Source organism: Argopecten irradians, chromosome 1, assembly GCF_041381155.1.
Source record: "Argopecten irradians isolate NY chromosome 1, Ai_NY, whole genome shotgun sequence".
In the NCBI taxonomy this organism is placed as follows: Eukaryota; Metazoa; Mollusca; class Bivalvia; order Pectinida; family Pectinidae; genus Argopecten; species Argopecten irradians.
The window spans coordinates 17565734-17592315 of NC_091134.1; the positions used below are offsets into that span (position 1 = coordinate 17565734).

The 26582-nt window shown below is 34.3% G+C and overlaps 1 protein-coding gene and 1 pseudogene across 1 annotated transcript; both read left to right on the forward strand.

Annotated features, from left to right (window-relative positions):
- Nucleotides 1–25944, forward strand: part of LOC138319378 (lysophospholipid acyltransferase 5-like) — a 54273-nt pseudogene extending 28329 nt beyond the window's left edge.
- Nucleotides 17605–21742, forward strand: LOC138308193 (lysophospholipid acyltransferase 5-like; the record flags this gene model as incomplete). The annotated part of the gene is made up of 5 exons (XM_069249143.1): nt 17605–17616; nt 18190–18356; nt 19038–19185; nt 19526–19684; nt 21683–21742. Coding segments are annotated over exons 1-5 (546 nt in total), but the record flags the coding sequence as incomplete, so codon positions are not given.
- Nucleotides 25945–26582: the final 638 nt, after the last annotated feature.

The following is a 26582-nucleotide window of genomic DNA, read 5'->3' on the forward strand; positions in this document are numbered from 1 at the left end:
CTCTACAAAAATTATGAATTATATGACCCTGGGGTCTCAAGTTTCTCCCTGGGGAGGGGGGAAGGCAAGAAATATCCCAGGTCCTATGGCTCGAGACCAGTAAAATATGCTCCCGGACAAGTAAAATTGGTGTAAACTTGCCCGGTTTTAATGTTAATTACCCTGTTTTGGGTAAAATTAGACTTAAATTTTAAATTCGGGCAAGTGGTCTTCAAAATAAGTTTCTTGCCCTGGGGGGGTCAAGTTTACTATAGTTTATATAGGAAAAATACATTTATGAACATTATTTGCTTAGTTTTCATAGGAAATTAGTCAAACTGGGTTAGAATTATTAACCTGAAATAGAATTTTAACGTCATATCTATATTAGTCCTGGCCGACGCCTAGGGGCCAGGGGGGCGGGGCCAAAAGGAGCAAAAATGGCTAAAACTTCAAAAATCTTCTGAATTCATGGATTTGATTTAAATAGATACTCTTCATAGATTTAAAGGTTTTAAGGCTCTTTACAAGAATTGTGAATTTCATGACCCTTGGGTCTCAGGTTTCCCGATGGGAAGGGGGTTAATTTTACTATAGTTTATATAGGGAAAACACATTTTTAAGCATTATTTGGTCATTTGTAATAGGAAATTAGTCAAACGACTGCGAATTAACCTTATGAAATGGCCAAATGAACAAATTTTCCATGACTGACCCCAAGGGGTCGTAGGGGCGGGGCCATAAGGGGTCAAATAGGCTAAAATTTTTAAATTCTTCTTATGAAATTCTGGAACTGGTAGAATCAAACTCTCTTCACAGATGGAAAGATCTTAAGGTCCTTTTTAATACAACGCGACTAGCGTTTGTATTAATGCTATCTGGTTTACTATTGATGTGTAGGACTGGGTAGGACTTGCCCTACAATGACATCTAGTGGTGACCTCTTGAACCATTTCATTCATAAACTTCCATTCATAAATTCCCTATTCATTGAATAATATTCCTTTGGACCAATCAGTAGTCAATGGAAGACTGCCTTCTGGTTGGTAGAACACACAGAGTGTTATATAATACACAGCCCATCTAGGTCAACTGTTGCCTGCTGGTGACTCCTCTGTCCAACTGACATAATCTCTGTTAATGATCATTCAAATTGGACTTACTATCTAAGGCTTGTGGACATAAGAGTTTTAAAGTAAACTTATCATATGCCCTTTTTGTGTACAGTACTTTAAAAATAATGTTTTTAAATGAATGTTAAACACAAATATGAGGTAAAGGCAAAATAACTTATAAGGCTGCCCTCATATGTACATGGTTTTACCAAAATAAGTGTATGTGCAACATAAGAAACAAGAGTATATTAAGGATAAAAACTCATTTTAATGAAGACTTTTGTTTTCTTTGTAATTTTCATGTATGAACTTTAATTAAGAAAAATGTCAAAAAAAACATATGTATTTTCTGCGATCAGTTGAATGTTCTTGAAATAATTGATATTAAAGTCTTTATAATATGGTTTATATATTTTGATTTTGGAAATGCATTTGATTTCATTCTATTTTTCTGTTTCTGCTGCGTTGTATTTGCAGCACTTTGAGTACTTTGATTAAAAATTGTGAATTATATGACCCTGGGGTCTCAAGTTTCTCCGTGGGGAGGGGGTCAAGTTTACTACAGTTTAAAGAGGAAAAACACATTTAAGAACTTTATTTGCTTAGTTTTCAGTGGAAATTAGTCAAACTTAGTTAGGGCTGTTCCAGCAAAACATATATGGCACCCAGGGAAGGCACTTTAGAAAATAGTATGTGCCATGGTGGGTTCAAAATAAAATCACTTCTGTGCCAGGGTGGCTTTTCAATAAAATCACTTGTGTGGATGAGTCTATCTGAAGCAATTTTTGAAATAAAAGGCAAAATTTGTGTTTAATTATAATGTTGCTGTCAGTCATCCTGACTACAAAAATAAATGCAGAGAACAATTTTAATTTCTGACAATATTAATGTGTTGTTCATCTTCAATAAAAAAACAATTATTTTATTTTCTGGGTGTTTTGATATACATTGTACACGTAATAATGACAGAATATTTATCTAAAACATATTATATTCATTCAAACTTGTCAATGGTACAGAGAAACAATGGATTAGTTTTGGCAAAATACTGTTGTCATCAACAGATCTTTATTAAATTCACTTATATTAAGTCAAGGAAAAGGTGGCAGTTCAAAAGATTAAGTGTGAATGTCCAGATGTCTACCCTTGCATTACGCTTGTGTGAAACACATCCGTATTTTCAGTAGAATTTCTGCTGGTTCTACCAGGATTGTACCTTTATACTAATTAAGAATAGATGAAGCAAATCAAACAATAGTTCACTGCACCACAAACAGTGCAATTTTGTTCCGGGATTCTTCAGTGATGCTAGAAATCAAAATATGTAAATCCAAAAAGATGTTGGAGCAAAATAAAATATTAAATCGCTTCTATGCCATGGTCTCGTTCACAAAAAATAGATATGTGTGGGGGTCAACAAAATTGAAAATCGCTTCTATCGGTGAGTCTCCCAATTTCAAAGTGCCTTCCCCCCCCTACCATATATGTTTTGCTGGAACAGCCCTTATAATTATTAGCCTGAGATAGCATTTTACCATCTTATCAATATTGGTCCTAGCTGACCTTTAGGGGCCATAGGGGCGGGGCCATAAGGATTCAAAATGGCTAAAATTTCAAAAATCTTCTGAATTCATAGATTTGATGGAACCAAATAATTTTCATAGATTAAAAAGTCAAATTTATAAAATCACTGACTGACTTCAAGGACCTGGTGGGCCAATATATAGTGTTTATATGTCTTTGTTTCATTCTGTATCCGAACTCAGGTGACTGTTAAGGCCCATGGGCCTCTTGTTAATGTTCGCCACCGCCATTGGTAGCGGTTTGTAGAATTTACGGAACGTAAATAGTAAGCCACATTATTAACTCATACTCAAAACTGTTACATTGCAAAACTTTGGCATAAATACTGGAGCAAATCGATCATTCTAAATCGAAGTATTTTGTAGGTGTTGTAGCGCTTTCGGTTCTTCTTTTTTAGTTTCGTTTTTACAACGTGTTTCGTTTATATATTCATTCCGCAATATTAACCATCGCTGAAATAGTCACCAAACGAACACATGTACATAGGTTAGGCCTAGTACACCTAAGTCTTGTTTATAATATACATATGTATTGCTAACGATAGCAATACATGTGATTAATTGCATACTTTGTTTTTATTTTGTTTTGCTTGTGGTAAATACAATGATTATAAAGTTTATGGAACGGAGACGACATGTACACAACTACCACAGTTGGTCATGGTAAAAAAAACATCAATCTAATTTCAACCACGAATAATTCGAAGTCTCAATGTTTCAAAGTTTTTCTGAAGGTCCCTTGAACATCGATACATCAAGGTTTGACGGTAATTTTTTTTTCTTAATAATGAGTTCCTTCTGAAATTTAGTTTAATGTTATACTATAGGTATTTATGTAAGTTGTTAGAGCTGCTTTGAGCTAGAACAAATAGCTTAACTATTACTTTACGTGAGAAAAGGTTGTAAGACTAGTATTTTAATCTCTGAAACTATTTTATTTTTCATCACACAGAAATTTCTGATGGTATTACTACAAAGTTAATGTCTTATTGGTCGTCAAAACATGGGTTTATAAGAGGATTGTCATGAAGTTTATTTTTAACCCACCATCATAAGATGGTGGGCTTTTCAAATCGCTTTTCGTCAGTCAGGTCTGCCCGTCCGTTAACAATTCTTGTTATCGCTATTTCTTGGAATGTACAGAAGGGATCATTCTCAAATTTCATATGTAGGTTCCCCTAGGGCCCCTTGTTGTGCATATTGCATTTTGGGACTGATCGGTCAACAAGATGGCCGCCAGGCAGCCATCTTGGATTTTGATAGTTAAAGTTTGTTATCGCTATTTCTCAGAAAGTACTGAAGGGATCATTCTCAAATTTTATATGTAGGTTCCCGTGGGGCCTTAGTTGTGCATATTGCATTTTGTAACTGATCGGTCAACAAGATGGCGGAGCAGCCGCCATTTTTGAATTTTGATAGTTACCACTATTTCTCAGAAAATACTGAAAGGGTCTCTCTCAAATTCCATAAGTATGTACCCCTTGGGCCCTAGTTGTACATAATGCCTTTTGAGACTGATCAGTCAACAAGATGGCCAACCGCCTGCCATCTTGGATTTCATCGTTGAAGTTTGTTACCGCTATTTCTCAGAAAGTACTCAAGCCATCTGTCTAAAATTTCATATGTAGTATGTTTGAAAAAGTTTGAAAAACAGGGAAAAGATCCATCTTTCCATTGTTAAACACAGATCATTCTTTGGTGGGTGCCAAGATCTCCTGGGATCTCTTGTTTGTTATTATTTTTATTTTTTTTTCTAATTATGCTGGCAGGCGACCAGTTCTCGCCAGGTACCAGTTCTCGCCATCGCATCTGTATCTGTACAATTTCCACGCAAATTTAGTCAATAAAGCCTTCTTCTGATGAGAAGACACTTCCAAGCTTATTTCCACAAAATATTGTCTCAAAATTCGTCTGTGATCATATTACATATGCGATGGCGAGAATTGGTACTCTGCAAGAACTGGTCACTTGCCAGTACAGCTATAAATATGCGCAAACAAAAGCAGATCAATTTGCACAAGGAAGATGAATAAAGCAAAAACTTAAGATATTTTTGTCGCCACGACTAGTTAACATTGAATATCTGCTAATAAAAGCAGATTATTTTGCAGCTAGAATATGATATTTGATACGGTTGTTGTCAGGTCTATTTACGATCTGTATACTTTTCTGTATAGATGTTGTGTTTTTATGTAGATGATGATCCGCCACGTCGTCGGTAATTTCGTGTGAAAATTCTAATCCACCTAACATAGAAATCACATGCTTTCTCTTTATCCATTACTTTAGTTTGTTGTTTATCGCTGATTGTAAATGATAATTTCTTTGTTTGGAACGCTGTTTTATTTTTATTATTTTATCAACATTATTCTTTGTTGTTACTATAGACACTTAAGCTTATCAAACTACTTTGACTTTCAGTAGGGAATAATTTGACAAATTTGTATGCAGTTTTGGGATTATTACCCTAATCTTCTAATATTTTGTTTCATGTTTCAACGTGAACTGAAAAATAGACTTTGAATACTATAAAGTAAAATCCTCTGTATCATATTTTGCTTGAACTGAAAAATAAACTTTGAATTCTCCGAAGTAATTAAAAAAAAACCCCAGATAATTGAATACTAGAGAAAAATTCTTTGTATACATCATTCATTGTCGGTAACATAAATATTATGGCATTTTTGTTATGTATTGAATATTTATGGACATTTTACATACATTCTTTTTGTTACTGTAAAAAATTATTATGAAACAATTAACATTAAGCTTCATAATACTGTTTAAAATCTTAAATAAAGACATTTAGGTGATTTAAGCATTGTTGTCACTATTTTTTTTTTTTTTAATCGGGGTATGAAAAAAAAATTGTTTGCAAACTGTAAATCTGCATCCTCGTAGCGGATTCTCACAAAGGTTTGCAAACAAATTTTTTTTCATAACCAGATAAAATTTTTAAAATCTTGACATCAATACTTATAATTAATTTTATACTCTATTTGATAAAATTTAGTATGTTTAAATGTAACATTATAGTGGTTTTTCAAGGGATTCTTTTTTTCCGAATCAATAAGCAACGTCAATGTCTATTGTGACGTCACGATAACGTCGGGGTTTCGTGCCAGTCTCGGATTTCTTTTCATAGTGGTATGCAAAAAATATTGGCCAATATTAGAAAGCCAGATTTGGTATGAAAACAAAGAAAAATTAATTATAAAACTATGTGGAAATATGAACAAATCCTGTATTTTAAACACATGTAATTGTGGTTTTTACAATTTATCTAAAGGATATTTTGTGTTGCCTCGTTAGTGTGATTTACCAAATTTTTTGTGCTAAACTTTATTTGTTTGCATTAACACTATGAATACCTCACTGAACACTGTTGGTATTTGTTGTGGAAGTTTGCTATAATTAAAACAGGAGACATGTACCATTATGTTATTACTTTATACTGATTATCTCCCTTTGATCCCTTTGTTGACAATACAGACGCAAAGAACATCTTATAAAAAGTTGATTACTAAAAGGTTACATGTATGATGTCACACCTATCATTGGAATTTCTTCTATAATATTGAAGTCGTGCCATCATATGTTTTAGCTTTTCAAACAAACATTCTTAGGAGTTATTTCCCTTGAGTACAGATTACTTCAATGTTTAAACGTTTAAATCTTAACAATAGATAGATTTTTTTACATGGACCTTACCACCTATCTTCTTTATGCAAACTGTATCCAACCTGCTGATTGAAGAAGAATAAATTGACTTGTTTTAATTACCAAGCTGATTTTATAAAATTATAAATACTATAAAAGAAGATATAGAAAAAGCTGATTCAGTGAAATCCTCAGAGCTAGGTATCTCTGATCTGTACAGTTAAATTCTCGGAGCTACAATGTAGATATCTCTGATCTGTACAGTTAAATCCTCAGAGCTAGATATCTCTGATCTGTACAGTGAAATCCTCGGAGCTAGGTATCTCTGATCTGTACAGTTAAATTCTCAGAGCTACAATGTAGATATCTCTGATCTGTACAGTTAAATCCTAGGAGCTAGGTATCTCTGATCTGTACAGTTAAATCCTCAGAGCTAGATATCTTTGATCTGTACAGTGAAATCCTCGGAGCTAGATATCTTTGATCTGTACAGTGAAATCCTCGGAGCTAGGTATCTCTGATCTGTACAGTTAAATTCTCGGAGCTACAATGTAGATATCTCTGATCTGTACAGTGAAATCCTCGGAGCTAGGTATATCTCTGATCTGTACAGTTAAATTCTCGGAGCTACAATGTAGATATCTCTGATCTGTACAGTTAAATCCTAGGAGCTAGGTATCTCTGATCTGTACAGTTAAATCCTCAGAGCTAGATATCTTTGATCTGTACAGTGAAATCCTCGGAGCTAGATATCTTTGATCTGTACAGTGAAATCCTCGTAGCTAGATATCTCTGATCTGTACAGTTAAATCCTTGGAGCTAGGTATCTCTGATCTGTACAGTGAAATCCTCAGAGCTAGATATCTCTGATCTGTACAGTTAAATCCTCTGGGCTAGATATCTCTGATCTGTACAGTTAAATCCTCAGAGCTAGGGATCTCTGATCTGTACATTTAAATCCTCAGAGCTAGGGATCTCTGATCTGTACAGTTAAATCCTCGTAGCTAGATATCTCTGATCTGTACAGTTAAATCCTTGGAGCTAGATATCTCTGATCTGTACATTTAAATCCTCAGAGCTAGATATCTCTGATCTGTACATTTAAATCCTCTGAGCTAGATATCTGTGATCTGTACATTTAAATCCTTGAAGCTAGATATCTCTGATCTGTACAGTTAAACCCTCAGAGCTAGATATCTCTGATCTGTAAAGTTAAATCCTCGGAGCTAGATATCTCTGATCTGTACAGTTAAATCCTTAGAGCTTGATATCTCTGATCTGTACAGTTAAATCCTTAGAGCTAGATATCTCTGATCTGTACAGTTAAATCCTAGGAGCTAGGTATCTCTGATCTGTACAGTTAAATCCTCAGAGCTAGATATCTCTGATCTGTACAGTTAAATCCTTAGAGCTAGATATCTCTGATCTGTACAGTTAAATCCTCAGAGCTAGATATCTCTGATCTGTACAGTTAAATCCTCGGAGCTAGATATCTCTGATCTGTACAGTTAAATCCTCAGAGCTAGATATCTCTGATCTGTACAGTTAAATCCTCAGAGCTAGATATCTCTGATCTGTACAGTTAAATCCTTAGAGCTAGATATCTCTGATCTGTACAGTTAAATCCTTAGAGCTAGATATCTCTGATCTGTACAGTTAAATCCTAGGAGCTAGGTATCTCTGATCTGTACAGTTAAATCCTTAGAGCTAGATATCTCTGATCTGTACAGTTAAATCCTTAGAGCTAGATATCTCTGATCTGTACAGTTAAATCCTAGGAGCTAGATACCTCTGATCTGTACAGTTAAATCCTAGGAGCTAGGTATCTCTGATCTGTACAGTTAAATCCTCAGAGCTAGATATCTCTGATCTGTACAGTTAAATCCTCAGAGCTAGATATCTCTGACCTGTATAGTTAAATCCTCGGAGGTAGATATCTCTGATCTGTACAGTGAAATCCTCAGAGCTAGATATCTCTGATCTGTACAGTTAAATCCTCGGAGCTAGATATCTCTGATCTGTACAGTTAAATCCTCAGAGCTAGATATCTCTGATCTGTACAGTTAAATCCTCGGAGCTAGATATCTCTGATCTGTACAGTTAAATCCTCAGAGCTAGGTATCTCTGATCTGTACAGTGAAATCCTCAGAGCTAGATATCTCTGATCTGTACAGTTAAATCCTCGGAGCTAGGTATCTCTGATCTGTACAGTTAAATTCTCGGAGCTACAATGTAGATATCTCTGATCTGTACAGTTAAATCCTAGGAGCTAGGTATCTCTGATCTGTACAGTTAAATCCTCAGAGCTAGATATCTCTGATCTGTACAGTGAAATCCTCGGAGCTAGATATCTTTGATCTGTACAGTGAAATCCTCGTAGCTAGATATCTCTGATCTGTACAGTTAAATCCTTGGAGCTAGGTATCTCTGATCTGTACAGTGAAATCCTCAGAGCTAGATATCTCTGATCTGTACAGTTAAATCCTCTGGGCTAGATATCTCTGATCTGTACAGTTAAATCCTCAGAGCTAGGGATCTCTGATCTGTACATTTAAATCCTCAGAGCTAGGGATCTCTGATCTGTACAGTTAAATCCTCGTAGCTAGATATCTCTGATCTGTACAGTTAAATCCTTGGAGCTAGATATCTCTGATCTGTACATTTAAATCCTCAGAGCTAGATATCTCTGATCTGTACATTTAAATCCTCTGAGCTAGATATCTGTGATCTGTACATTTAAATCCTTGAAGCTAGATATCTCTGATCTCTACAGTTAAACCCTCAGAGCTAGATATCTGTGATCTGTGCAGTTAAATCCTCGGAGCTAGATATCTCTGATCTGTACAGTTAAATCCTTAGAGCTTGATATCTCTGATCTGTACAGTTAAATCCTTAGAGCTAGATATCTCTGATCTGTACAGTTAAATCCTAGGAGCTAGGTATCTCTGATCTGTACAGTTAAATCCTCAGAGCTAGATATCTCTGATCTGTACAGTTAAATCCTAAGAGCTAGGTATCTCTGATCTGTACAGTTAAATCCTCAGAGCTAGATATCTCTGATTTGTACAGTTAAATCCTCGGAGCTAGGTATCTCTGATCTGTACAGTTAAATCCTCGGAGCTAGATATCTCTGATCTTTACAGTTAAATCCTTAAAGCTAGATATCTCTGATCTGTACAGTTAAATCCTTAGAGCTAGATATCTCTGATCTGTACAGTTAAATCCTAGGAGCTAGGTATCTCTGATCTGTACAGTTAAATCCTTAGAGCTAGATATCTCTGATCTGTACAGTTAAATCCTTAGAGCTAGATATCTCTGATCTGTACAGTTAAATCCTAGGAGCTAGATATCTCTGATCTGTACAGTTAAATCCTAGGAGCTAGGTATCTCTGATCTGTACAGTTAAATCCTCAGAGCTAGATATCTCTGATCTGTACAGTTAAATCCTCGGAGCTAGATATCTCTGACCTGTATAGTTAAATCCTCGGAGGTAGATATCTCTGATCTGTACAGTGAAATCCTCAGAGCTAGATATCTCTGATCTGTACAGTTAAATCCTTGGAGCTAGATATCTCTGATCTGTTCAGTTAAATCCTCAGAGCTAGATATCTCTGATCTGTACAGTTAAATCCTCGGAGCTAGATATCTCTGATATGTACAGTTAAATCCTCATAGCTAGATATCTCTGATCTGTACAGTGAAATCCTCAAAGCTAGATATCTCTGATTTGTACAGTTAAATCCTCGGAGGTAGATATCTCTGATCTGTACAGTTAAATCCTCAGAGCTAGATATCTCTGATCTGTACAGTTAAATCCTCGGAGCTAGATATCTCTGATCTGTACAGTTAAATCCTCAGAGCTAGATATCTCTGATCTGTATAGTTAAATCCTCGGAGGTAGATATCTCTGATCTGTACAGTGAAATCCTCAGAGCTAGATATCTCTGATCTGTACAGTTAAATCCTCGGAGCTAGATATCTCTGATCTGTACAGTTAAATCCTCGGAGCTAGATATCTCTGATCTGTACAGTTAAATCCTTAGAGCTAGATATCTCTGATCTGTACAGTTAAATCCTAGGAGCTAGGTATCTCTGATCTGTACAGTTAAATCCTCAGAGCTAGATATCTCTGATCTGTACAGTTAAATCCTTAGAGCTAGATATCTCTGATCTGTACAGTTAAATCCTCGGAGCTAGATATCTCTGACCTGTACAGTTAAATCCTCAGAGCTAGATATCTCTGATCTGTACAGTGAAATCCTCAGAGGTAGATATCTCTGATCTGTACAATGAAATCCTCAGAGCTAGATATCTCTGATCTGTACAATTAAATCCTCGGAGCTAGATATCTCTGATCTGTACAGTTAAATCCTCAGAGCTAGATATCTCTGATCTGTACAGTTAAATCCTCGGAGCTAGATATCTCTGATCTGTACAGTTAAATCCTCAGAGCTAGATATCTCTGATCTGTACAGTGAAATCCTCAGAGCTAGATATCTCTGATCTGTACAGTTAAATCCTCGGAGCTAGATATCTCTGACCTGTACAGTTAAATCCTCAGAGCTAGATATCTCTGATCTGTACAGTTAAATCCTCGGAGCTAGATATCTCTGATCTGTACAGTTAAATCCTCAGAGCTAGATATCTCTGATCTGTATAGTTAAATCCTCGGAGGTAGATATCTCTGATCTGTACAGTGAAATCCTCAGAGCTAGATATCTCTGATCTGTACAGTTAAATCCTCGGAGCTAGATATCTCTGATCTGTACAGTTAAATCCTCGGAGCTAGATATCTCTGATCTGTACAGTTAAATCCTTAGAGCTAGATATCTCTGATCTGTACAGTTAAATCCTAGGAGCTAGGTATCTCTGATCTGTACAGTTAAATCCTCAGAGCTAGATATCTCTGATCTGTACAGTTAAATCCTTAGAGCTAGATATCTCTGATCTGTACAGTTAAATCCTCGGAGCTAGATATCTCTGACCTGTACAGTTAAATCCTCGGAGCTAGATATCTCTGATCTGTACAGTTAAATCCTCAGAGCTAGATATCTCTGACCTGTACAGTTAAATCCTCAGAGCTAGATATCTCTGATCTGTACAGTTAAATCCTCGGAGCTAGATATCTCTGATCTGTACAGTTAAATCCTCAGAGCTAGATATCTCTGATCTGTACAGTTAAATTCTCAGAGCTAGATATCTCTGATCTGTACAGTTAAATCCTTAGAGCTAGATATCTCTGATCTGTATAGTTAAATCCTCAGAGCTAGATATCTCTGATCTGTACAGTTAAATCCGCAGAGCTAGATATCTCTGATCTGTACAGTTAAATCCTCGGAGCTAGATATCTCTGATCTATACAACCTATGCTGCTCTGCTTATTTGCACACATTAGGTTATATATCAACACGTCCACATGTAGTTAAATCTGTTACTCTTTAATTGTGCACAGAGTTGTCTCCCATTCTCTATATTTCTGTTACACACCACCAAGGTGAGAGACCTCTTGGTCAGCCTTTTTCAACTGACAGAAATCGGCACACTTGAATATTATTTTGAGAATTCAGCAACTGACAGAAATTGGCACACTTGAATATTATTATGAGAATTAAGCAAGTATTGCACATCAATAACACTGCATCTGAATGTTGATTTCTATAGTTAATTAATTAAATTACACTTTGCATGATGTATTTAATTTGATGGGAGAAGCTCTGTGACAAAGGATTGTCTACCTTGAGGATATGGTACAGTTAGGTCTTCAGCCCTTATTCATGATGTCAGACTTTGTTTGGTCCGATCCAAACATATCACCCCAAGGTTCTCTGTGTCACATCCTCAATGTAGGATTCTATATCATTATGAGCTTATTGTATTATACAATATAATAAGTGATGTACAGGTAAATTTTATTTCATGTGGCAAATCAAAACACTGGTTGTTATCATTCTTGATTGAAAAAAGCAAAAAAAGATTTCATGCTCATCATATTAGGAAAAAAGTGTCAATAGCAAAAAGATAATTGTTAGCAAAAAGATTGTTGATATTTTGAAAACATTGATTTGGACAAGATATGAATAAACTTTGAACATACATAATACAGTATTGAGTAAAAAAAAATACTTATTCTGTGTTGGCTTGTAATATGAGCATGATATTTAAAGAAATCTTGTGTGGGTTTTAAGAATATTCTGAAATATGATCAATAAGTGTTGTTGACATGTTGTTTTGAATCTGTTACCAAGGAGAAGCTGTCCGCAGAGCAGAAGGCCACCATCCTGAAGGAGTCACCGTCCCTACTGGCCATGCTGGGCCACGCATTCTTCTTTGGAGGGTTCCTTGCTGGACCACAGGTAAATATCATAATGACTTACAAAGGTAAACTCAGGTAAACACAAACCCAAAATTATTTTTTTTTAAACTATCTTAGGTAACCATATGATAACCAACTTAGGTAACATAACAGTACAAAGACCTACCGAATTTAACTTGAAAGGCAGGATTAATAATGGAGATAGGCTATTAACAAGTCTATTGTTCTATAGTGATTTATAATGAAGATAGGCTATTAACAAGTCTATTGTTCTATCGTGATTTATAATGAAGATAGGCTATTAACAAGTCTATTGTTCTATAGTGATTTATAATGAAGATAGGCTATTAACAAGTCTATTGTTCTATAGTGATTTATAATGAAGATAGGCTATTAACAAGTCTATTGTTCTATAGTGATTAATAATGAAGATAGGCTATTAACAAGTCTATTGTTCTATAGTGATTATAATAATGGAGATAGGCTATTAACAATTCTATTGTTCTATAGTGATAATAATGAAGATAGGCTATTAACAAGTCTATTGTTCTATAGTAATTAATAATGAAGATAGGCTATTAACAAGTCTATTGTTCTATAGTGATTTATAATGAAGATAGGCTATTAACAAGTCTATTGTTCTATAGTGATTTATAATGAAGATAGGCTATTAACAAGTCTATTGTTCTATAGTGATTAATAATGAAGATAGGCTATTAACAAGTCTATTGTTCTATAGTGATTAATAATGAAGATAGGCTATTAACAAGTCTATTGTTCTATAGTGATTAATAATGAAGATAGGCTATTAACAAGTCTATTGTTCTATAGTGATTAATAATGAAGATAGGCTATTAACAAGTCTATTGTTCTATAGTGATTAATAATGAAGATAGGCTTTTAACAAGTCTATTGTTCTATAGTGATTAATAATGAAGATATGCTATTAACAAGTCTATTGTTCTATAGTGATTATAATAATGGAGATAGGCTATTAACAAGTCTATTGTTCTATAGTGATTAATAATGAAGATAGGCTATTAACAAGTCTATTGTTCTATAGTGATTAATAATGAAGATAGGCTATTAACAAGTCTATTGTTCTATAGTGATTAATAATGAAGATAGGCTATTAACAAGTCTATTGTTCTATAGTGATTAATAATGAAGATAGGCTATTAACAAGTCTATTGTTCTATAGTGATTAATAATGAAGATAGGCTATTAACAAGTCTATTGTTCTATAGTGAAAATAATGGAGATAGGCTATTAACAAGTCTATTGTTCTATAGTGATTAATTATGAAGATAGGCTATTAACAAGTCTATTGTTCTATAGTGATTTATAATGAAGATAGGCTATTAACAAGTCTATTGTTCTATAGTGATTTATAATGAAGATAGGCTATTAACAAGTCTATTGTTCTATAGTGATTTATAATGAAGATAGGCTATTAACAATTCTATTGTTCTATAGTGATAATAATGGAGATAGGCTATTAACAAGTCTATTGTTCTATTGTGATAATAATGAAGATAGGCTATTAACAAGTCTATTGTTCTATAGTGATTTATAATGAAGATAGGCTATTAACAAGTCTATTGTTCTATAGTGATTTATAATGGAGATAGGCTATTAACAAAGTCTATTGTTCTATAGTGATTAATAATGAAGATAGGCTATTAACAAGTCTATTGTTCTATAGTGATTAATAATGAAGATAGGCTATTAACAAGTCTATTGTTCTATAGTGATTTATAATGAAGATAGGCTATTAACAAGTCTATTGTTCTATAGTGATTAATAATGAAGATAGGCTATTAACAAGTCTATTGTTCTATAGTGATTTATAATGAAGATAGGCTATTAACAAGTCTATTGTTCTATAGTGATTATTAATGAAGATAGGCTATTAACAAGTCTATTGTTCTATAGTTTCCAGATAATTGCTATCCTAGCTAGATAACTTTCCATACCAGGCTACTTTATAAATACAGGTTTCAATTGAAGTTATTAACAATATCGGGTAATGATAAAGAGGGAATTTAACAAACCAAGAAAACCCATAAACCCATAAAGTTACTTAAGATTCAAGCAAATTGTCTATTAATAGTTAATATTTATGATGTTTTGTTTACCTTCACAGTTTAGCATGAAGCGCTACCTGTCCTTTACAAACGGAACTCTTCAGGAAGAACCGTCTAAGGACCCACCAGTCAGGTATGTTAAATTAGAAAATGTCAACAACTGTCCTTTGACTTCACACATCAGATGAATTATGTTAAAAAATGCCAAGAAAGGTACCTTGTAACATGTAAATTGTAGGAATTATTTTGACTTTCATTTTCTTTTCAGTGTTTTACCAGGAATGAAGAGACTTGGGCTGGGTGTGGTGTACATTGCCTCCTACCATATAGGGGGACTCGTCTTCTCCACAGATTTCTATAAAGATGACGCATTCGCGGTAAGTCCACACCAGTGTTAGGTGTAACTGAAACAAGAACTGTGGCCACCTCAGTGTTAACAAGAACTGTCACCACCTCAGCGGAACATTAGTTGTCGTCACCTTAGCGTCAGAGGTCTTATTGTCACTAGAGTAATTTCCATACAAATATTCAACTTCCCTTCAGTAGTCAATGGTAAAGGTCATTATGACTCAAAATCTTGGTAACTCAAGTATAAATGGGCTGATCAAACTCAAACTGCATAGACTTTACACATGGATTTGATTATGCCTTATTATGAATACAAATGTAGGCCACATTTTCAACTGCATACATGGTTCTGTTCGAAATTTTAGGATATTTACATTTGTATATGAATGTTATTTTGATTTTGTCAATTGAGAGAAAGATTTGTATCTATTTCAGGATTACAGCTCGGTATTAAAGTTTTTTTACATTACCTTTTGGGGCAGAGTTATTCTTAGTAAATACATAGGAAGCTGGCTTATTGCAGTAAGTATCCACATCACTATCAACTGATCATGTGAACCATACTGTATACTATACTTATCAAATAAAGTCATTCTCCCAATTAAATGGCTGGGAAGAGTTTTCTTGTAATATGTGTGGTTTTGAAGCTGAACATTCTGTTATATCTCAGATATATTTTATTTGCTAACTGGTTTAATCTGATTGTGTATTTTTAAAACCATACCTCTCAAGATATATAATGGTAATATTTAAACATATATATGAATATGAATATATTATTATACATTTTCTAAGTAGGTGTGATCATTGATATGAGATCACTATATATATATATACATGTATATTAATGTTTTATGTTACCTGTGTTCCCAGGAGGGAACATGTATATTGGTAGGCATTTCCTACAATGGGAAGGACATCAATGGTAACATTGAATGGAATGGTGTGTGCAACGTTCAGCTCCGGAAACTGGAGGAGGGGGTTACCGTCTCCGCGATTACATACAGTCCTTCAACTATAACACCAACCAGTGGATGGCAAAGTAGGTCAAAAGTCAAGGTTATATACTTCTCTAACCAATAGATGGCAAAATAGGTCACATAGATCACCTTTCAATGGATGGAAAGTATGTCAAAGGTCAAGGTTATTTATAAATCAAACCAATGGATTGTAAAATAAGTCACATTTCAGTGGATGACAAAGTTTATCAAAGGTCAAGGTCATCTACATCTCAAACCAATAGATTGCAAAATATTTTACCTTTCAATTAATGGCAAAGTAGGTCAAAGGTCAAGGTTATCTACTCTTCTAACCATTAGATTGCAAAATATGTCACATTTGAATGAATGGCAAAGTAGGTTATAGTTCAAGGTCATCTAAAAAGCATATCAGTTGATGGTAAAATAGGTAATATTAAAGGTCATCCGTTTGCAACACTAGTAATTGGATGGTAAAATTGGTCCAAGCTCTAACAAAGGTTATTGACTCCTGAATATGTACATGCACAACCTTAGAGAAGATCAAAAGGTGGTGATTGAAATGTTTTGTCCACAACATAAAACTTTTCCTTTTTTACAGAATTTTGTTGATAAATATATAAGAATGCTTTGAAGTACTAGTATTATTCATTTGCTATATATATGCTAACCTGTAGATCAGAATTCAGGATTTACCACACAATGTTTTAGTTTTAAAAGTGATAGTACCGTTTCCTTGGTTTTCAGGTATGTGTTTAAGAGACTGAAGTTCCTAGGAAACAAGTTATTATCACAGGGCGTCACCCTATTTTACCTGGCCCTGTGGCACGGCACACGATCAGGATATTATATGAACTTTGCTTTAGAGTTTATAATGATCAACTGTGAAAACCAGGTAAGTGGGCAGATCTGGCTGTAAGTGGATTTAAAAATGATCATTTCTTGTTTTGAAAGTCACAGTTTTAAATTGAGATATTTTAAAGTTGTTAGTATGAAATATTGTTAATTCAAAAATGAAATCAAATAAGGAAAAAATGGAGTTCCATTTCTTTAATCTATATTATGGGGTTTAGATAAATGTACTCTGAATAAATAGAAGTCCAACGAATATAATCTCCTTTGTAAATTTGTAATTGTCATGAGTTGCAGTTGGCAGTAATGAGTGTTTAGACTAAATACAGTAAATAGGCTAATAATGTTATCCAAAATCTTTTATATTTTACTTTGTGTTTTAGGTGATAGCATTACCACAGAAAATTCCAGCGCTCGAGAAGATGAACAGCTTGTCTATACTACAACCAGTATTGTATATACTCAAAAAGCTTGTCACGACATTCTGTATGGGATATGCGCTGCTCAGCTTTGTACTTTTAGATTTTAGTGATTATATGAAGGTGAGTTGGTTAAGTAGGAACTGGATGGCAAAGATGAATATGAATAATTAATGAACCTTTTATTCAAAAGTGGGTATTAGAAATAAAGGGTCTTAGTGGAAACTTGGCAATTAAAAGACTTTACACATGGATTTGATTATGCCTTATTATGAATACAAATGTAGGCCACATTTTCAACTGCATACATGGTTCTGTTCGAAATTTTAGGATATTTACATTTGTATATGAATGTTATTTTGATTTTGTCAATTGAGAGAAAGATTTGTATCTATTTCAGGATTACAGCTCGGTATTAAAGTTTTTTTACATTACCTTTTGGGGCAGAGTTATTCTTAGTAAATACATAGGAAGCTGGCTTATTGCAGTAAGTATCCACATCACTATCAACTGATCATGTGAACCATACTGTATACTATACTTATCAAATAAAGTCATTCTCCCAATTAAATGGCTGGGAAGAGTTTTCTTGTAATATGTGTGGTTTTGAAGCTGAACATTCTGTTATATCTCAGATATATTTTATTTGCTAACTGATTTAATCTGATTGTGTATTTTTAAAACCATACCTCTCAAGATATATAATGGTAATATTTAAACATATATATGAATATGAATATATGAATATATTATTATACATATATTATTATACATTATCTAAGTAGATGTGATCATTGATATGAGATCACTATATATATACATGTATATTAATGTTTTATGTTACCTGTGTTCCCAGGAGGGGACATGTATATTGGTAGGCATTTCCTACAATGGGAAGGACATCAATGGTAGCATTGAATGGAATGGTGTGTGCAACGTTCAGCTCCGGAAACTGGAGGAGGGTTACCGTCTCCGCGACTACATACAGTCCTTCAACTATAACACCAACCAGTGGATGGCAAAGTAGGTCAAAAGTCAAGGTTATATACTTCTCTAACCAATAGATGGCAAAATAGGTCACATAGATCACCTTTCAATGGATGGAAAGTATGTCAAAGGTCAAGGTTATTTATAAATCAAACCAATAGATTGTAAAATAAGTCACATTTCAGTGGATGACAAAGTTTATCAAAGGTCAAGGTCATCTACATCTCAAACCATAGATTGCAAAATATTTTACCTTTCAATTATGGCAAAGTAGGTCAAAGGTCAAGGTTATCTACTCTTCTAACCATTAGATTGCAAAATATGTCACATTTGAATGAATGGCAAAGTAGGTTATAGTTCAAGGTCATCTAAAAAGCATATCAGTTGATGGTAAAATAGGTAATATTAAAGGTCATCCGTTTGCAACACTAGTAATTGGATGGTAAAATTGGTCCAAGCTCTAACAAAGGTTATTGACTCCTGAATATGTACATGCACAACCTTAGAGAAGATCAAAAGGTGGTGATTGAAATGTTTTGTCCACAACATAAAACTTTTCCTTTTTTACAGAATTTTGTTGATAAATATATAAGAATGCTTTGAAGTACTAGTATTATTCATTTGCTATATATATTGCTAACCTGTAGATCAGAATTCAGGATTTACCACACAATGTTTTAGTTTTAAAAGTGATAGTACCGTTTCCTTGGTTTTCAGGTATGTGTTTAAGAGACTGAAGTTCCTAGGAAACAAGTTATTATCACAGGGTGTCACCCTATTTTACCTGGCCCTGTGGCACGGCACACGATCAGGATATTATATGAACTTTGCTTTAGAGTTTATAATGATCAACTGTGAAAACCAGGTAAGTGTGCAGATCTGGCTGTAAGTGGATTTAAAATTGATCATTTCTTGTTTTGAAAGTCACAGTTTTAAATTGAGATATTTTAAAGTTGTTAGTATGAAATATTGTTAATTCAAAAATGGAATCAAATAAGGAAAAAGTGGAGTTCCATTTCTTTAATCTATATTATGAGGTTTAGATAAATGTACTCTGAATAAATAAAAGTCCAACGAATATAATCTCCTTTGTAAAATTGTAATTGTCATGAGTTGCAGTTGGCAGTAATGAGTGTTTAGACTAAATACAGTAAATAGGCTAATAATGTTATCCAAAATCTTTTATATTTGAATTTGTGTTTTAGGTGATAGCATTACCACAGAAAATTCCAGCGCTCGAGAAGATGAACAGCTTGTCTATACTACAACCAGTATTGTATATACTCAAAAAGCTTGTCACGACATTCTGTATGGGATATGCGCTGCTCAGCTTTGTACTTTTAAATTTTAGTGATTATATGAAGGTGAGTTGGTTAAGTAGGAACTGGATGGCAAAATGAATATGAATTTAATGAACTTTTATTCAAAAGTGGTATAGAAATAAAGGTCTTAGTGGAACTTGGCAATTAAAATTAAGTTTACTGTGCTTTTAATTTCTCCTAAGATCATGAAGGTTACAGCCAGCTGTACTTTATAGGACATATGTGTTGGTTACAGATTTACAGCCGGCTGTATTTTATAGGACATGTGTGTTGGTTACAGCAAGTTATATTTTATAGGACATGTGTGTTGGTTACAGCCAGTCATATGTTATAGGACATTTGTGTTGGTTACAGCCAGTTATATTTTATAGAACACGTGTGTTAGATGCAGCCAGCCATATGTTATAGGACATGTGTATTGGTTTCAGCTGTATTTTTATATAGTATTCATGTTTTGGTTACAGCCAGCTGTATTTTATAGGACATGTGTGTTGGTTACAGCCAGCTGTATGTTATAGGAAATGTGTGTTGGTTACAGCCAGCTGTATTTTATAGGACACGTGTGTTGGTTACAGCCAGCTGTATTTTTTAGGATATATGTGTTGGTTACAGATTTACAGCCATTTCTATTTATTTTATAGGACATGTGTTTTGGTTACAGATTTACAGCCATTTCTATTTATTTTATAGGACACATGTTTTGGTTACAGCCAGCTGTATATTATAGGACATGTGTGTTGGTTACAGATTTACAGCCGGCTGTATTTTATAGGACATGTGTGTTGGTTACAGATTTACAGCCAGCTTTATTAGGTCATCTGACCCGAAGGATCAAGATGACCTATAGTCGTCAAGTTTCGTCCGTCGTTGTCTGTCGTGCGCCGTGCGCCGTGTGTTAACTTTTCACATTTTGAACTTCTTCTCAAGTTCTACCACTGCAATTTAGCTGAAACTGACATGAAATGATCGTGACATGGTCCCGACAAAGTGTTGTTATTTTTCGGGTCGATTCGAAATCCAAGATGGCCGCTAAAGCCGCCATCTTGAAAACACATTTTGAACTTCTTCTCAAGTTCTACCAGTGCAATTTAGCTGAAACTTGCATTAAATGATCCTGACAAGGTCCCAAAAAAATTGTTGTTATTTTTCAGGCCGATCTGAAATCCAAGATGGCCGCCACAGCAGCCATCTTGAAAACACATTTTGAACTTCTTCTCAAGTTCTACCAGTGCGATTTAGCTGAAACTTGCATGAAATGATCCTGCATTGGTCCCGACAAAGGGTTGTTATTTTTCGGGCCGATCCAAAATCCAAGATGGCCGCCACAGCCGCCATCTTGAAAACACATTTTGAACTTCTTCTCAAGTTCTATCAGTGCGATTTAGCTGAAACTTGCATGAAATGATCCTAACATAATCCTGGCAAAGTGTTGTTATTTTTCGGATCAATTCGAAATCCAAGATGGCTGCCACAGACACCATCTTGAAAACACATTTTGGACTTCTTTTCAAGTTCTACCAGTGCGATTTAGCTGAAACTTGCATGAAATGATCCTAACATGGTCCCGACAAACTATTGTTACATCTCTGGTTGATCCCAAATCGAAGATGGCTACCATGACACTATATATAATGAATTTCCTATATGTTAAGGCCCTTGGGCCTCTTGTTTGAAATAAAATTTGTTGTAAGAAATTGAAAATGATCCTGACATGGTCCTGACAAAGTGACACCATATATAATTAATTTTACTATTGCCAAGGTAGTCAGATGATCGTTAAGGCCCTTTGGGCCTCTTGTATAGGACATGTGTTTTGGTTACAGGTTTACAATCAGCTGTATTTCATAGTACAGTGTGTTTTTTGGTTACAGCAGCAGCTGTATTTTATAGGACATTATGTGTTTTGGTTACAGTTTACAGTCAGCTGTATTTATAGACTGTTTGGTTACAGGTTTACAGCAGCTGTATTTTATAGTACATGTGTTTTGGTTACAGGTTTACAGTCAGCTGTATTTTATAGGATATGTGTTTTGGTTACAGGTTTACAGCCAGCTGTATTTTATAGGACATGTGTTTTGGTTACAGGTTTACAGTCAGCTGTATTTTATAGGACATGTGTTTTGGTTACAGGTTTACAGTCAGCTGTATTTTATAGGACATGTGTTTTTCTTATGTTGGCCTCTCCTACATTTCATTATAAAATCAACATTCGTCAGCCACAAATCTTCATCAAATGGACACCTGTCGACACAGTAAGTCTCTATCCTTAGGAATGTTTCCTTATAATGCTGAACAAAATAATTATGGAATGTTGCTATTTAAATTTTTCCAATGTTCTCGGTAGCCATTTAAGTATTTTGTGAATGGGTCATAGTTAAGATCCTGCATCAAGGTGATAATAGTTCTTTCCTTAGATTAATATTATGATGCTTTCCAGGCATTGAGATAATATTTGTAATGATTCTTAATTTGGTGAATTTACATTATGTAAACATTAATTGTTAATGAACTTAAAATAGATGATTGTGATTTTAAGTTTTTGTCCTTTATTTTTTTTTTGCAGAAAAGATTCCAAAGTAGAAAAACCAAAGGAGGAATAGGTGCATAAAGATTGAAATGTGAACTCTTTTATATTTATAGTTTATTGACAAATTTTATGTAATGGTGTAATGTTAAATTATTATTCTGTGAAAAATGTATTTTATGTACGCATACCTAGGTAAAAGATAGCACATTGATGTATCACAGAATTACTGTGTCAAATGATGATGTCGTCTCTGCAGACGGGTCTTTCGTCAGGCTAAACCATAAAAATTATGAATTCAACACAATTCATCAGAATTAATAACTTGGTAAAACTGTCCCTAAGGGAACGTTATCTTTAATACATCTATACATCAAAGTCTCTTCTTCCAAATTTTCTACTACATGGTTTATGAGGAGGAAATATTCTGTAGTTTACTCTCCAAGTCACCATTTTACCCTTTTAATGGTGATTTGAAGATTAAACTACAGTAAATTTAGAAGTGACTTTGTGTAAAAAATTAAATAAGAAATAATGTAAAGGAACCTGGGTTAAATTATGAATGCAATGAAGCCATTAAAGTGTTGGTTTATGTAACAGCTAAATTCAATGGAATCTTTCTTTGGTTCTATGGCTTTGTAAAAATGAAACTATGTAAGGTATGATTATGATGTATTCTTGAGGTATTTGTCTAAAGTGCAAATTTGAAGAAAATCAGCGACCTTCTGACAGTTCCGACACAACTGACACAGCTAGGGCTAAAACAATGGACCAAGAGGTGGAGAGCTAATTGTTGAATGTCCAGATACCGTATTCGACTCATTAAGCGCCCATGTCCCTATAAGCGCCCCTCCCCCTTTTTGAGGCCTCAATTTCAATTGCCCAGGCATAAATATGGACCAAAACTACATAAAACGGTATGCATTTGCAATAATTTTGACTTATTAGCACCTTTCATTTTTATCAATTTTTTAAGCGCCCTGAGCGGGTCGAATACGGTATTGTGATCTTCAGTAATCTTAGCCCTTATGATCCAAACAATTATTTGAAATTGAACAGGGTCAGCTCTATAGGATATTGTGATTTTGTTCGCAAGCATTCCTGTAAAAGATTGTCCGAAAGATTTAAAAGATAGATATTGTCATGATTTTTCTTGCCAGATTTCTAAAGATTGTTTTTCCTAATTTGTGTAAATATCGCCCGATTTGAATAATTGTTTTTCTATTTTGTATACATTGTATATATTTTTCAATTTGAATGCTTTTTTTCTTCTTATTTGTATAGATCTTTTCCAATTTAAATGGATCTTTTTTCGTAATTGTACAAGTCTTTCCATATAATTGATAACTCACACCCAAACATGTACATTTTTTACTGTGATTACCTGCCATTTGTATTATGTATAATTCTTTTTTCTTAAATGTAAAAATATTGATGACAGTGTTTTAAAGCTATTTTGTATTGGATAACATGATAGTTATATGTGTTGTAATTGCTCTATAAAAAGCTGGACACTTGGTAAGTTCTACTAGGTATATGATGAAATATGGTTCAATCAAATAATACTGTAGACCTGCTTTCACAGAGAATTTATTTTACGTTTTTATTCCAATGGATAAATTTTTTTCTGAAGTTCTACTTTACCTAAATTGTAAACAATATCACAGTCATCTATTTTCACAATTTTTTTATCGCCCTTGAAATCCACGAAACTGATCCCATGAAAACTAATTGGTTGACAACATCTGAAGTGTTGATGGTCAGTGAACATTGACCACTGTTGGTGCTGTACCTAGGTAACTGATAGACGTGATCATTTAGAACTCATTAGTGCCTTGTTCAAGACCTTCACCATTACATTAATACACCATGGTTTACTTAGTGATATAATATACAGCATAGGAGGGTTTAGTTATCAAAATTGAAACACATTAATTCATTGAGACTTTATTATTTTACTCTTTTTTGCCTAAGTTAAACTGTGCTTGATTTGTTAATATACTTGTATGTGAACTACCGTGTTGCTGATGAAATTCGCACTGAATTGACTGGGTAGTAAAGAATTATTCTGTGAATGATGGGGCATTGATAAATGTGACATTCTCCTCCTAATCAAAATGCTTTAGTCTGTTAAAACACAATGCCAATTTAAAGGAAATATGTGGAAATGTTGACGGACAGAAATGTTCAGCTATATTGTGATGGTGAATGTATGTTTCAATGTATAGGATTAGGTAATAGAATCTTACATGGGCCAGTCAGGTGGACAGGGATATCTCTATCCGAGTGAAAGATATTGGCTGGTCAACCCGAGGCTTGTCGAAAGTTGATGGTCAAAATCTTTTACCAGGGTTGAGATATCTTTGTCTTCCTGACAGGCCCATGTTTGATTCTTTTTCTCCCATACTTTACGAGAAATGATGAAAATTCAGTTGATATGAACGTCGATGTGCATAAAAATGGTTGCCACATGTATTGATGACGTCACTGTCTAGTGCGTGTGAGCTGTCTTTTCCTTACCCTGATAAAAGTCAGAGTTATCTTTTCCCTAGCAACCTGTGGATAAACCTGTCAAGTATGGGACAAAATGAGGCGGGTTTTGTTGGTATTGTTACATGTACAAATCACTTCACATTCCTCTGAACATCTTCTTCAGGTTGGGAAGTATGGTCAGTGTGATGATATTAGTTACATAAACAGTGACTGTGTCATGTGTGATGTTTCGATGACTAGTACGATGTGTACGCCTGCATCATGCTGTCAGGTGTGTGATGAAGGTTACAGGATATATACATCACGTCACACCTGAAATACTCATGGGTTGTATATCGTGTATCATTACATATAACATGTAGTTATATGTTTACATATCACATTCATGATATATATGATTTGGAAGATCTACATATCATTATAACTATGTTGATGACAATATATAAAGATCACAAGGATTTGTTGTAAATGATGAGCTGTTAAAATTGTCAATGATGGAAGCCTACATAGGTAAGTTCCCTTACTTTTTTCATAGTCATAGGTCCCTAATTAGTAATTACGGTCATTACAGCAGGTTGATGATCGAAGAAAGTCAAGCTTGAGTTAGACCGACCAACACTCAGTGCGTGATCAGTATAGGACTATTGTCACTCAAGTGGGTGATAGATTTTGTGATGATGGGTAATAAAAGTTAGAGTTACTTCCCCTTACTCTCTCTATCAGATAAGCCATTGTCTGGTACCAGGATCAATCCATCTGTGTACTTCGTTAAAGAACTTTTTAACACACTGTTATCTTTGCTTTGAAACCTTAAGATTCCAAAATTACTCAAAACAACATAATCTTCAATTGGCTGACCAATGTGTATTTGGCACTTCTCTCCCTTAGTAACATTAATATTGTTAGGGTTAGTTTTGATATTAAGTCATTGTTGCTGTCTCTTTTATTTGGTCGTTATTCTGATAGTGATATCATATGATACCCAGTGCCAATTCTACCTGAATTGTTATTCTGATAGTGATATCCTTTGCACAAAAACATTATTACCCAGAGCCAATTCTTTCTAAATGCCAATTGAAGAAATCAGCTCAGTTTAGTCATTTCATAGTGGCTATATGCATTGAGGGAAACTTCTCATTATATATTTCAGTTCATGTAGTTACAGATCTTTTTTTACTTTAAAGAGATATTTCAAGTTTCAGGCTTTTTATTTACGTCTGAATTTTAGAAGTACTATTTACTTACAAAAAAGTTTGCTATGGTCAATTTTGACCAAAAAAAATAATTTCAGTCCCAAGTTGTAAGGTAATTACATCATTAAACAAACCATTTTTAAAGAATGCATGTTCTTCAGTCGAGTTTGCACTACAAAAAACTATTCCTTTAATCATTTTTTTTTCTATTTTTTTCACCAGTATGTATAAAGCTAGTATGTGTTGTGAAATTTTATCAGAAACTTACCACTAAAACTGAACCTGAGTGGTTTGTATTTTACTTTATAATAGCATTATATCTTGTTATGGTCTTGTTGTGGAATAGATTTACAGACCCATGTACCTGTGTGGATAAACTGGGCATTTTGTGTAGACGGCTTCCTCTGACACAACATACCTAACATCTGTTGGGCAGAGCTAATGGGGTACTCCACTGTTGTGACACTTGGAGTGTCTTTTAGCCCCAATACCCATTACAGTTCAGCGTATTTAACTCTGTCTGAAAAAATTTTATGGGTCAGAACAAGTTTGATTCAAAGAGGCTGTTAATTTGAAATTATAGTTAACCTACTCAATTTTGATACTGTAAAACAACTTTCTTTTGAGTATGATTTATCTTTGGGATCAAGGTTAGTTCATTTCTGCAAATTGATATCTTCCTAAATCATTTTCCAAGGCATTTTTAGGTCATCTGACCCGAAGGGTCAGG